General features: G+C 36.7%; 1 protein-coding gene across 5 annotated transcripts in view; it reads right to left on the minus strand.

The window, feature by feature from the left end:
- The window catches only part of ZEB2 (zinc finger E-box binding homeobox 2), a 135,013-nt gene that overhangs the window by 27,727 nt on the left and 93,526 nt on the right, over positions 1–13,760 (minus strand). For all 5 annotated transcript variants that reach the window (XM_072789091.1, XM_072789092.1, XM_072789093.1 and 2 more), the window contains one exon: positions 10,259–10,330. In XM_072789091.1, coding sequence (XP_072645192.1) covers positions 10,259–10,330 — 72 coding nt within the window. The remainder of the gene's footprint in view (positions 1–10,258; positions 10,331–13,760) is intronic.

A 13,760-nucleotide genomic window follows, 5' to 3' on the forward strand; every position in this document is an offset into this window, starting at 1 on the left:
GTTTCTAAGGGCACTCAGTATGGAATAACTTTATGAAACAACTTTGCAAAGGTGAATTTTTATTAACTATGATGGTGCTAGTAAGGAAAAAATGTCTCAAACTTAACTTGGAACTAGAGATCAAAAAAAAAAAAAAAAAGAAAGAAAGAAAAAAAAAACCACCACCCTTTATTCATGGTTCATTTTGCTTTCCCATTCCACATATTACTTGTTTATCCCCCCACATGCTTAATGATATCCTCCTACATGCGTTCCACTTCTTCAGATTAGATGAAACTGTGTCACCCTGTCATAATACTCCATCCCTCACAGGCCTTTCCAGCACAGCCACTCCTGCTTTCATCCATCTAAGCTCACAGAGCAAAGAGGTCCACATACTCCTCAATTCACACGACTGTTCCAAACCAATGTTCCTAAGTTATTAATTTGCTCAGCTTTTATTTGTTTGCTCATTTATTCATCAATTCAACAAAACAACCCGTTTGTCAACCACCAAGCTGGTATGAACATCGCGCCCACTGAGAGGGACTTTGGAGAAAAGCAAACCTAATCTCTACCCTCAAACACCGTCCAGTTTGTACCTGCCATTCTTTGAAGCCTCGGTCATTGGTTTTTGCCACCATGTTTTCGGACACTACTTGCAGAGCTCAAGTAAGATGACACTTATCCCATGGTTGTGTTTACCCCAGGCTGCCAATGCTATAATTCTGGGAAACTTCATGGCTCAACAGAGAGTCCAGGCAGGATCCTGGCTTCCGGGGCTTTGAGTCTCTCTAGCAACAGGGACAGCCACACTTGGGTACTCGGCTGAACCGGGCATGAGTCCAGCTCTGCAAACTAGAGCTTGAAACTTCCACTCTCTGTTTCAACCTTCTGCCCTTCCCCACCATGCAGGTCTTCATCCCACTGAGGCAGGTGCTTCGTTGCGATAACCCGGCCCTTCCCGGCCATTTCACCTGCTCTGGTTTTACCTGCCTCAGTTCACCTCAGAGCTTTGAAGTCTTTTCCGTCCTTGTCCCTTATTTTTGTGTCATTCTCACCTAGCCCAACGAAAATCCAGCCCAGTTTCTTTGCTCCTGGAGTATCAAAGATGGCTAAAGAAATGTAAATACTTGTAACACTTGTTTAGTCTACGTTATCCAAATCGGATATTCTTTTGTGATGGTAACTGAATCTCCACATATTGTCCACGGCAATTACTCTAGGTTTCCATTCTTCAAGATTCCAACCCTACTCCCTTTCCTTTCTGTCAACCGATCATCTCCTTTCCTACTCACTTCAAAGAGGGCAACACATATGACACGAATTCCCTGAACTACCTTAAATTCACCCCAAATCTCTATAATCGTTCCTCCTTTTTCTTTTGATCTTATTCTAAGAAAGATGTAACTTCCGCCTGCAGCCAAGGCTACTCTCTAAAGCTACTTCCTCACAACTACTGATAACTTATTCCATCTTTTACCCAGTCTCCTTTTACATTTTCAGCTTTCTCTATGCCTCACTTTTGCATAGAGCCATATTTAACAAGCCTTTTTCCTAAAGAAAATCTTCTATGAAATTTGCAGTCTCTTAAGGTGCTGCTCTACCTCACGTCTCCAATATTTCACCCTACACTGTCAAGAGCCCTCTGCAATATCAAACACCTTCCACTTGAACCAACAGAGCTTGTATTTCAAATAAAACATCTTCATCCATATATTGTTATAATGTTAATAATAATGATGGTGATGGCTAGCAACAACTGAACATTTATTATGTCTAACATTGTGCTAAACATTTTACACACATTTCTTATTCACCTTATTCTTATTACCATTTTATTTACCCAATTGAAGGTAAGTCCTAAATGACGGTGACTGTTCATTGTATTTTTCAAATACAAAATGCCTTAAACTTAGTAGGGTCACCTTAAGTGACTATTGATCTGAATAGCTAATTAAGCTATTAATTTTTAAATTATAATTTATTAAAATAAATTTAAAATTTATTGTAAATTTTACCTTCATGTCATTACAATTTTTCTGAAGATTTTATTATTAAATAATCTTCACCCAAGGTGGTGCTCAAACGTACAACCCTGACTAAGCCAGCCAGGTGCTCCAGGATTTTGCATTCCTTAGGGACAAGAACTATATCTTCTATTTCTTTAGAGTTTCTTTCTCAAGCCTCAGTTCAAATTCTACACACTACTAATCTGAGAGGAAAGAATAAATGTAGGTTTCTCGGTAAAGTGATGAACGTTTTATTATTTGCTGATTTGTTTGTCATTCGGAACAAAAGAAAAACAACATATGATTCCTGATGCTAGTCAGTGATCAAGGAAAAGTCTTTGACAGAGTTCATCATTATACACATTGTATTTACCGCTACATCTTCTTCTACGTTTAAAAAAGGATGCTAGGTAGAGATGAAATGAGATAAAAAACTAAGCAATAAGCAATTCCTTCTCAATATTCATATTTTAAACCTCAAATGCATTGTTGGAGCAGTGAAAAGACCTTTGTCCTATAGCTTGTCTGGTTGGTTTTCTAAGACGTCAAAAGAATTTAATTGGCAAAGGCTCTCAAAATTGACTGGTTAGTCCTTCCATTACAAATTTGTTAAATACTGCATTTTTGTTTTCTAGAAAAGAAGTTAATGAGGAACCAGTGTAAAGGGAGGAAACAGTTTAGGATCCATTTATTTCTTAATGTATAAAATTGGTTTAAAGCTTGCCTGTAGATACAAACTGGCAAGATAAACAAATCAGGGTCAGCATCAGTGTATGTTAGGCAATACACCAGGTACTTTAAAAATAATATATCATTGGGGTGCCTGGATGGCTCAGTCAGTTAAGCATTCAACTCTTGATTTCAGCTCAGGTCATGATCTCAAGGTCGTGAGATTGAGCCCCACATCAGATTCCAAATAAGTCAATCAGAGAAAGGCAATTATCATATGACCTCACTCATATGTGGAATTTAAGAAACAAAACAGAGAATCATAGGGGAAGGGAGGAAAAAATAAAACAAGATGATATCAGAGAAGGAGGCAGACCATAAGAGACTCTTTTTTTTTTTTTTTTTTCCATAAGACACTCTTAATCATAGGAAACAAACTGAGGAGGAGGAGGTGGGTGAGGTACCTGGGTGATGGACATTGAGGACAGCATGTGATGCTATGAGCACTGGATATTATACAAGACTGATGAATCACTGAACTCTACCTCTGAAACTAAGAATACACTATATGTTAATTAATTGGATTTAAATTTTTAAAAAGAGATTCTCTTACTCCTTCTCCCTCTGCCTCTACCCCACCCCCACTCTCCCTCTCTTTCAAAAGTGATAATAATATACCATTTAATCCCTACAATGGACTTTGTACATAGGTAATCATTATTTCCACTTTCCTGATGTAGAAATGAATTCTTATTTACTCAAGTTCATGAACTAGTAATTGATAAAGACAAAATCCAAATGTTGTTTATCTGACTCTCGACTAATCTGAACCATTCCGAACCAACGTTTGCCTTCCATGTGCAAAAGTATTCATATATTATTCTTAAAAGATTGGAAGTATGTTTAATGACTATAGTTGGAGTCAATATAGTTAGTTCTCGGGCAGTAATTTTATTCTGTTCTGTAAGATTAAGAACTGAGACCTAAATTGCCCTGACCCAGTTTCTAGATGTAAGGTTGTAAGGTGCTTTTCTTTTCCCAGCAAAGGAAGGAAAGATGCAGGTGGTTATTAATAGCCTTTTATGACTAGAGTACTAGATTGTCTGAATAAATATAACTTACACACATTCAAAGAGGAAAACATCAGGGGCCTATTTGGGTCTTGATATGCACGTGGAACCGCATTAATGCTAATGATCACCAAGCACCGATGATAGATCCTTGCTACTACTAGCATGTAGGCTTTATAATGCCCCTAAGTTTTCCCATTTCTCTAATCTTCTTAGAAAATGTTTTTCCCCCTCCCTGTTTAAAAATTCTACATAATAATTTTATTCTGAATTTGAATCTGATTAAAATACGGAAGACGTAAGGTCCTTTATAAAAGGACATTGTTTGTCTTCTGTGGTAGAGCATACAATTTCTTTCATTTTTAAAACATTAAAACCAATGTAGAAATATTAAATGCAATGTAGAAAGTTGTTGATGTAAATCAGGGTTTGCAATACCTCATGCTATAAATCAACTTTGCTGTGCTGCTGCTAATCTAACTTTGTTGTAGAAAAAAATATAGTGATAAACACTGTGGTTCTTTGCCTTTAACAAGTTGATTTCAGGGACTTAAATCCTGGTTTCACTCTCTGAAGATACTGGAATGAATCCCCTTCACAGGGAATGTTTTCCTTTATTGTGGCTTCCCTTCTCAGAGACTATTTTTTCTCCACCAACTGTTCATTCATTCATTCATTCATTCACTCATTCATTCATTATACCTGTCATAACACCTACCATGTGAGTTCACTACTGTGCTGTGTCCTTTAGGCAAAGAAGGTATAGTCCCTTCTTAAAGCAAATATTTTTGGGGCCCTTACTAAGGCTAATAAATATTACTTATTTAATTACCTCAACAATCCTATGCTATCCTAGCATGATAATCTACACCCATTTTACAGCACAAGAAATCTCTTGTCTTCACAAAATTAACTAGGTAAAATAGGTGTAAACATTATAAAGAGGAACACTTCAACATGCTAAAATTAGCAGTGTCCACCTGAGGGCTGTGGAATTTCAGAGAAGGAAGAGATTGACGTGGTTTGAGGTGTTTTAGGATGACCACATTAAGGAAATGGAATGTGAACTGGCCCTGAGGAACAGAAGGGTGAGTAGAGTTTACATAAGCAGAGGAAAGGGAGTGAAATATTAGGGTCTCAAGGAACAGCGTGGGCAGAGATTCAGAGGTTGGCATACATGCGATCCTTTTTTTGTATTACCAAGGGATTTGGTCTGATGAGAATGGAACACTGTTGGTATAAAATGGATGGCACTTAACACTGGTCCGAAGAATGTGAATTTTGTCTATGGGTACTAAGAGGCAATTAAAGATTCTAAGAAGGGGATTCAAACAATGAGAAAAGAGTTATAAGGATGAATATGGACTGACTAATAGAGGAGAAGACAAAGGCTGGGGACCAGTCAAATGTAATTGAATTTTTCTCATTTGGGAGATTAGAGTAATGAGAGATGAAAATGTCTGGTTGGCAATTGCATACCAGGTATCAAAATATGCCAACCTGGAAATATGAAAGGAAGCCCAAGTGGTGGTGTCTGTCTGTCATTCACTCCCTAAATCTCTTTAAAAACTCTTTGTGACCTAGACCATTCTAGGATCTATAGTGATAAAGTGACCAAAACCCCATACCATTTCTGTCCTCAAGTAGCTTACAATCTAGCAGGGAGAAACATACCTGCAGGCAACTAAGTATAATATGAAAGGAAATTCATAAATTCTATAAGAAGATCTTTAAGGAATCTTGAGGAGTAATCTTGAGTGGGAGAAGATGACTTCCTGGTGGAGATGGCTTTTAAGAATGTGTATGGTGCTGTCAGACTAAAAAGAATGAGTAGCTGTTTAGGTTGATGGAAAATCATAAGCAAAGGCAAAGGAGTATAAATAGTAATGAGTCTTTCAGAGTTGAGGTATATACTAGGAAGGGGTAGTAAAGACAAGATAGATACATCATGAGGATGCCAACTCAACTCAAATGCCGACTCATTCAGAAAGCAGTGGAGAACCATACGAGGTTGGATATGAAGTGGTGTGGGAGACTGAGTTACAATGACCCATATGCCCCAAGTGCTAGGAAAACAACTTGTAACTAACTTTGTTAGCGTGAAGAGTGAATTAAAGAAATTAGGGATTGAAATGAGTCCGGTTAACAAAGTATCGTAACAGCTCAAATGAAAGATGAGGATTTAAATCAAGATAGTGAAAAACGTGATGGGGAGAAATAAAAGTGATATATGCTATTTGTGATAGTAGAAATGATAGTAGTTGATGACTAATTAGATAAAGTATGTAAGAGTCAAAGATGATAGCATAGTTTCTAGTAGGACATCTCAGAGCGGTGAAAAACCTTCTGAGGGGAAAGGTTATGTCAGGTAACTTAGATTTTATTTCCAAATATGTCACAAGTTAGGTATGTGGCATTTTTTACTACTGTTTCCTCAACTATCAAAACACAATTAAGCACTTGATTTGTAGGTTAACTTTTGATTTTAGAATTCTGTGATTCTATTTGACTAAACTCTTGCCACGGCTTCTTGCAGCTTTAAACTTAGCAGAATATACCAAGAAGATACTTTTACATTCTTAAAGACTATTCTCTCCATTTAGATGAATTTAATTAATTTTTGCTATTTAGCAGATGTGTAGAGCTGAGAAGGAAATTCAGAGGTCTTTTCCTTACGTTTAGTTAGGAGCGAATTCTGTGTGTTTGAATATTCAGAGAGGAGTATTAGAGACATTGGCTTTGTCTTTCCTTCACAACTTATTCCCATTAATAACAGCACTTTTTATCAGAAAATTTGCTTAAGCTGTTTAGAATGTATCTATTTCAAAGTCTGTTGGTTCTGCTCTGATTAGAAAAGAAAAATGATATTTGATATTAAATTAATTCCCTATTTATTCATTAAAAATATATTGAGAGCCTATTCATTTTAAAGCACTCCTAAATATAGAGAGCAAGCTGATGGTTACCAGAGAGGAAGTGGGGTCGGATGGGTGAAATAGGTGATGCGGATTAAGAGTGTACTTATTTTGATGAGCCCTCAGTATTGTATAGAATTGTTGAATCACTATATTGTATGCCTAAAATACTAAATATAACCTTGTACATTAAAAAATAATTACAAGAAGTTTTTTTTTAAATTAAAAAATAAGATTGAAGGGTAAAGTTAAAAAAAAATTAGGGCGCTCTTATAGCCAATATAGTAGCCTAAGACACAATCCACGCTCTCAGAGTTTGCAATCTAATTTGGAAAAGACAGCACATTAATTAACAACACACGACAGAATTTATGGCAAGGTTAGGTGTTTTGTTCAATAAGCATTCACCGGAAGAAGATAATCATTGTAAGTGGGGATGGCTAGAGAAGGTCAGCTGGTAGCTGGATCTTTTAGGACTTGGGGAGAGACAAAGAGATGGTCCATTAATGAGCAATTTCAACCAGAAAAGATGTCTTCTTTCAATTCCCCGTGTATTTAGCAATTGAAAAGATTCTGGGGGATAAGAAGCAGCAACTTGTGGTTGTAAAGAAATATGTATTTATTCTCTAAAAGGGCAGAGTGATAAACTGAGGGTCACCTGTCAATTCCTAATTACCAAGCCCAATGTATTTGTTCAGCATTCTTTCAACTGTAGTTATCTGAATCTTTTGATTGAATTGACCATTCTGTACTTTTTGAAACTTTCTTTCTTTGCCTTCTAGTTGTTTATTTTTTTTCTACCTTAATCTTTTCTCTTTCAATGAGTTTGGTTTTTCTCCCTACCCACCAGGAGCCCTGGCCTCAGCTTTTTACTTGTTTCAATAAATACACTCTCAATGGCTAATGCCATGGTCCTATGATGTTAAATACTATCGGAATATATTTGCATCAGTCTCAAATCTATGTCTCCAGCCCTGACTTCCTGTGTTTCATTTCCTCATTTCCAATGGGCCTTCTCATAGTCACATCCATATATAACTTTTATATGACAATACGTATCTAAAGGCTAGCTCAAGATCTTCTCAAAATTGGATCCGCCTTGTTATCTAGAAATAGCAAGTACTGCCATGTTCTAAACATGCAGACGTGTAATCCTGAAGCCATTTTGATTCCATCACCCAGAGATTCGACTGGTTGTTAAGAAATCATGTTGCTAATTTCATCACTGTCACCACCCTAGGACAAGCTTTTTGTCACTTCACACCTGAGTAACTACAATGACTTCCAGTTGGTCTCTCAAAGTCTGGTTTTCCCCCACAGAAATCACGGTAGTATAACATGACACAAACTCTTTGAGCTGGTGCTTTACATCCTCCATCAGCTGGCTTCAACTTAAATGTCCAGCTTCATTTCCCATGTATTCCCTCCTAGAACCCTCTGATTCAGGCGAATCCTTTACTCACCATCCTCTGAATAGATTTCACAATTTCCTTCATTGGCTCACACATTCCTCTGCTAGAAAGCTCTTCCTCGCTTCTCTATACTCATTGAAAATATACTTAGCTTATGTTTCACCTCTGTCATGGAGCTTTTTCTGAATACTCAACCCATAGCATCTCTCCCACTTTGGGGATGTGAAATAATTACAGTTCCTACCATTTGTTGCATATTTATCACGTATTTCTCTTATTGTTCTTTGTTAGTCTCATCTCCCAAACTAAATAATAACCATGTCTTAAATTTCCTGGCCCATCTTCCACCACAAGTGCACCAATGGTGTATACAGAAGACTCTCAGTGAATGCTTATTTATTTGTTGACTGACTACACATGAACAACTATAAGCAATAGTAAGTAGTATCAGAAAAAGAGACCTTAAAGCCACATGAAAGCACATTCAGAATTGATTTTTGAATCTTTTGAACAGAAATAAATTTTATTTAATATCATTTTAGACTTCAAGTGTATAAACCGCTAGCAAATTGTCACGTTGTGGGATAAATTACTTTTGTGACACTCTGAATGCCTAATAAAGTTAATAAGAATTATGATTTATTTATGCTTGAAGTTGAAATGTAACATTTATCTTAAAAAAAAAACATGAAGCCATTTCTGATCCCATGAGTTGGGACATTATAGAAAGTATCTAATTTATGCTATTTCTTCATTATTATGCTTTTACATGTAATTATTTTGTCTTGTTTCTATATTATATGGTGCAACATAGACTAATAAACATGGACATAGTCTTAAGAAACGATTAGTGTGACTTATTTCTTTTTCAGGTGGGGAAACTAAGTTCCAAAGAGAATAACTGACATGCCCAAGGTCACAATCTAGTGATCCCCAGAGCTATACCTGAAAAGTAGGATTAATCTTTCCTAACTCTATACCTTTTCCCTAATCCCACATTGCGCAGTTTCATCTTTGTACCCTACACTGACATTTTCAAATGAAAGAAAAATTACAATTGTTCATTATTTCTCTTATTTTACACCCAACAAGGTGAATTAGTGCCTTGTAAGTTATTAATAAGGACTTTCTAAATAGAAGCACAGCATGAGCAGTTTATTATGATGTGTATCAACACAAGGGAGATCGGACTATCATCTGAATTATTCACATTTCTAAAACTTCATAACACTGTGACTTTTTTCTCATTGGTGGGTTGCATGGAAATAGCTATGCGATTTGTTTTGTTTTGTTTTGTTTTGTTTTGTTTTGTTTGGAGAGATAACCTGATATGGGGCACTAGGTTAACATCTGTACTGGCCGTGTGAAGGATTGTTTGTAACACCAAAAATAATTAGCCTTATCCAGGAAAAGAGAGATAAGCATAGTGAGTCAATGTACATTTGCACTGGTGACGCGGGACTTTGAGGGAAGATGCCGTGCAGTTTTGGGGGAGGAACATGGAATGCCACCACTGTCCTGAAATCCCACTCCACAGCAGGAGCAGAGTAGAAGATAACACTGCTTACTGCTTTCCTACTGTAATTTTTTGAGCTTCATTAAAAAGAAGTGAAATTGTCTCCTCGCTCTAAACCTTCTGCCTGGAAGACATTATTTAGAGGAGGGAGCAAGAATTAAAAGTGCAGAAAGAATAAAAAGGAGCTCAGGTGTTCAATTTTTGTGAGGAATGTTCACGGAAATTTGGTTTGTCTTCCTGAAAAAAACATTTACAGTCTAAATTACAGCATATCATTTGAATTCTCAATGACTAATATCAAGTGGTAGCCAGGAGAGGCTTATTACATTCTAATTTTGTGATTATTTATGCAGTCTTTTAAAATAAAAATCACTACCAAAAATTTGCCTAACCCCTGCTCTGAAAAAATGTCTACATCCAGTTCGGTTTTCTCAACTTTCACAGGCCAATCAGGGGTTTAAGAATGAAAGGTACACTTGCTGAAGAAAATTTAAAAAAAAATAAAGTAAAATAAAATGAAATTAAGGGAACTCCGATCTGAGACCAAAACAGGAGACTTGGAATGCCTGACTCAATTGCTAAGTCTTGGAGGGACACGTGTGCCTGGGCCGTGTTTCTCTTCCTCACCCCCCAGGGCCACAGGACATGGGGCAGGTACAACCTCGGCGTAGTAGACACCACTTACCTGTACCATTGTTAACTGTGGTCTGGATCGTGGCTTCAGGCCCCATAGTGTCATAGTCTTCCTTCATTTCTTCTGTGGGGGAAAATTATCGTTAGCATTTGAAAACTGTAGAAAGGCTTACTATACTAAGCATGCCAACCACAGGAACAAGGAAGATTCTTTTAAAGGAAACAGAGAAAAGGCTTGTTGTAAACCGCTAAACAATAGCTTTGTTCAGGCAATTGAATGAATCCAATAGTGCTAGCTACACAAGAACTTATTTACTTTAAGCATTACTGCAAGCTGTGAAAAACAGAGGTGCTTATTTGGGACAAACGGAGGGCTTTTCTTCTGGTGGCAGTTCTAGTGACAAACAGGGGGAAAGATATTATTTTTTCAATACGAGTCAAAAGCAACTAAGTATTTGTATTTAGGAAGAGGCAGGCTAGCTGCTGTGCCTCGGGTAACTCTGGATGATTAGTGGCCAGTCAGATTTTCACGCTTTTTCCCCCTTGGAGTGGCTACGATGGAGCTAATCTATGCAGGCATATATTAAAAAAAAAAAAAAAAAAAAAAAAAACCTAACTCTATATATAAAAACTTGAAGTGCTCAGTTTATAAAACAAGGATCCCGGAGGTATTTGAAAAACAACAACAACAAAAACAAACAAACAAAAAAACACCTGTTTCACTGTTTTATATAAACTTCTAAAACATACCTTCCTTAGGCCTGTCCCTACCGCTCCGTAAATCTCTCTCTTCCTTATCATTTATGCTCCAGCATAAGTGTAATTGTAGTCATTTTCTGAAGAAAGACACATAGACGTAACGAGAGCTCAAGGTGGCAACGAAGATGGAAATATGTAACACTGGGATTGAAGATTCATAGGTGATAAAAGGCTCTTTTCCAAAAATTGCCATATTTTAAATTAGGGAGAGTTTGAAAAACAGGAGAGATCTTAAATTTTCTGCCTCCCACATTATAGAGTGTGTGAGAGGGCAGAGAAGGGCAGCTGACAGGTAAAAACGCTCCAGGCAAGTCAACTAAACACAGGCTTTTTACAAAATTGTATTTTTACAATAACAAAACTAATGAGAACCAAACACGATCCAGGATAAACATCTCTCTGATCATCATTTTACTTAAAACGAGAGAAACTTTATATAAATAGGCCTCTGTAAATTCCCAAATTTATCCTGACCATCCTTTGCTTATCGCATTCTAGTCATAATTATCTGGGAGAAAAGCAGGTTCTAGCAAATGTTACAGCAAAATTAAAATATATGATTTACAAGTAGTAGCCTGCCGCCTATCTGTGTATATTATCAGAACTAAAAAAGCATGGGCCTTTTAAGGTAAAATGCCCCGATATAAATAGACGCTAATTTAATGCTACTACCCATAACAGTCAGATGATTTGAGTGGTATTTGTTTAAACTGCACAACCACTTCAAGTCTGTTTCTGGCCCTGGACTTCTCTCTTACTTAAGGAATATTTTCACGGGGCCGTTTTGCATAAAACATTTAGAAGTTCAATATATGGCAATATTGTATTGTCAATTGTAATAATCGATTGGTTGAAAAGCTCCCTCATCTGATATTTTTATCAGTCTCTGGGAGGAATTAAATTAAGGTATTTCTGAGAAGTTCAGTACTGGCTATAAATATAGCTTTTGTGTCTTTCTTCCTCGCTCATCTCATGTGATTTCTGGTAGCCAAGAGTCAGAAGAATCATAAGTTTTCCATCTGAGAGATCAAGTCACTGAGGGGAAAACAGTTAACAGCAATTTTTTTTTTTTTTGCATAATAGTGGTAATGTTTAAGATTTCTGCTGCACTTCCTTCCTCATTGTCATTTTCTTATGAAAAAGTAAAGAGAAGTTACAGTAGGTGGTTGCTTCCCAAATTATTAAATGCCGGGCATACAAATGTATAGGTGGCACTTGGTGTGCCTCGCACTCTGTAGTAATACTTGAGCTATAACCCTCTTTTACCAAAGATTATGCAACTGAGATGGTATCACTTTTACCTAGAGTGTACTTTGCTTCCATTTACTGAGCGCCGACCTTTCCTTTCTTTGAATATTAGGCTCAATTTATTAAAATGAAACACTAATCCTGTTCAGGTATGTGTGTGAAATACCATGTGTATATGCCTATTTAATTAAGTTTCTCTGCGAATCCATTTCCAGAAAGACATGATAATATGCAGGTTAAGAACATCTCCCCTGAATTAAAGGCAAACCCGGCTGTCGTTTCGCTTCTCGCCTAACCTTAAACATTTTCCAAGACCCCTCTGACTCAGCATACAGTGTCTAAAACCACATAGTGTATTTGTTTTTAAAACACTTGTAAAAGTTTGCATTTTCCAGTCACCCTTGGGACGAAGGTTTGTAAAAATAAAGAGCACTTTCTTCCTTAAGATGAAGAATCCTTGAATAAGCAGAAAGAGGCCAAGATGCAGGTGATTTATTTAAGTCTGTGTCAATGATAATGATGTCATGGTTTCCAGCACACTGTGTCCACCCCATTGTGGGACGAAAGAATGTCAAGGACAATTCTAAACACAAAACTTTGATTGTGCTGGAACCGGAAAGGCACAGTAAGAGCTCCACTGCGCTCTTCAGTTGAAAACCTGCATCCTGCAGACAAACTACAGAAAGCATGCGAGAAAAAGCAAAGGAGAGGGGGCTTATCTCAGAGTCAAGCTATGTGCTGAGGTATGATGGTAGACAGCCAGGCACCAGGGATAAAACACTACTAAATAAAACAGCACCAGAATTAGAATTATTGTCTATAGTGTGTGTTTTGAACAATAAATAAGAAAAATATTTTATCAGAAGAAAAATGTGTTATCTAAGAGTCAGGATAAACAATGAGTAGCTTTTTAAGACCAATTTCTTTTCATTAGACATCAAGGCACCACATCAGAGCACTTTTGGAACAATAAAAAAAAGAACAATAAATCATTACTAATCATTAGAACTAGACAGGTAATAGCCGGGTAACTTTCTTGGTCCAAGTAGCCAAATGAGATTAGGGATTTACATTTTATTTAATTATTGTGACTCCAGAATGCTAGTTTATTTACCATAAAGGTAAGAGCAAAGAACAGCCTGTTCATTTGTATCACAGGCACCATTAACTACAGGTGATAACAGGGTCTGTAATGCACTCATATGGATTATTGTATATTAAAACATTTAGAATTATGATCCATGACCAGCACAAAAAGCTGCCATGATCACAAACTACTACAGCTCGACATTACTGTTTTGGCTGTTTTTCAATTATTGATCTTAAGTTTTTAAAATTAAACTTTTTTTTTTTTTAGAAGTTTGGAGCCGTACATTTGTTATATCGTTATTAATTATTCCTTTAAGGGTGGAAATTCTAGTAATTGGTCCTTACCCTTGATTTCTAGATATTAAAATTTAAAGCATCAGAACATTCATTCTTATAGCCCTGCATATCTAGTTCATTAACAAATATGAATAGCTAACACCAGCTCATTTAAATAGTAT

Source organism: Canis lupus, chromosome 20 (assembly GCF_048164855.1).
Source record: "Canis lupus baileyi chromosome 20, mCanLup2.hap1, whole genome shotgun sequence".
Lineage (NCBI taxonomy): Eukaryota > Metazoa > Chordata > Mammalia > Carnivora > Canidae > Canis > Canis lupus.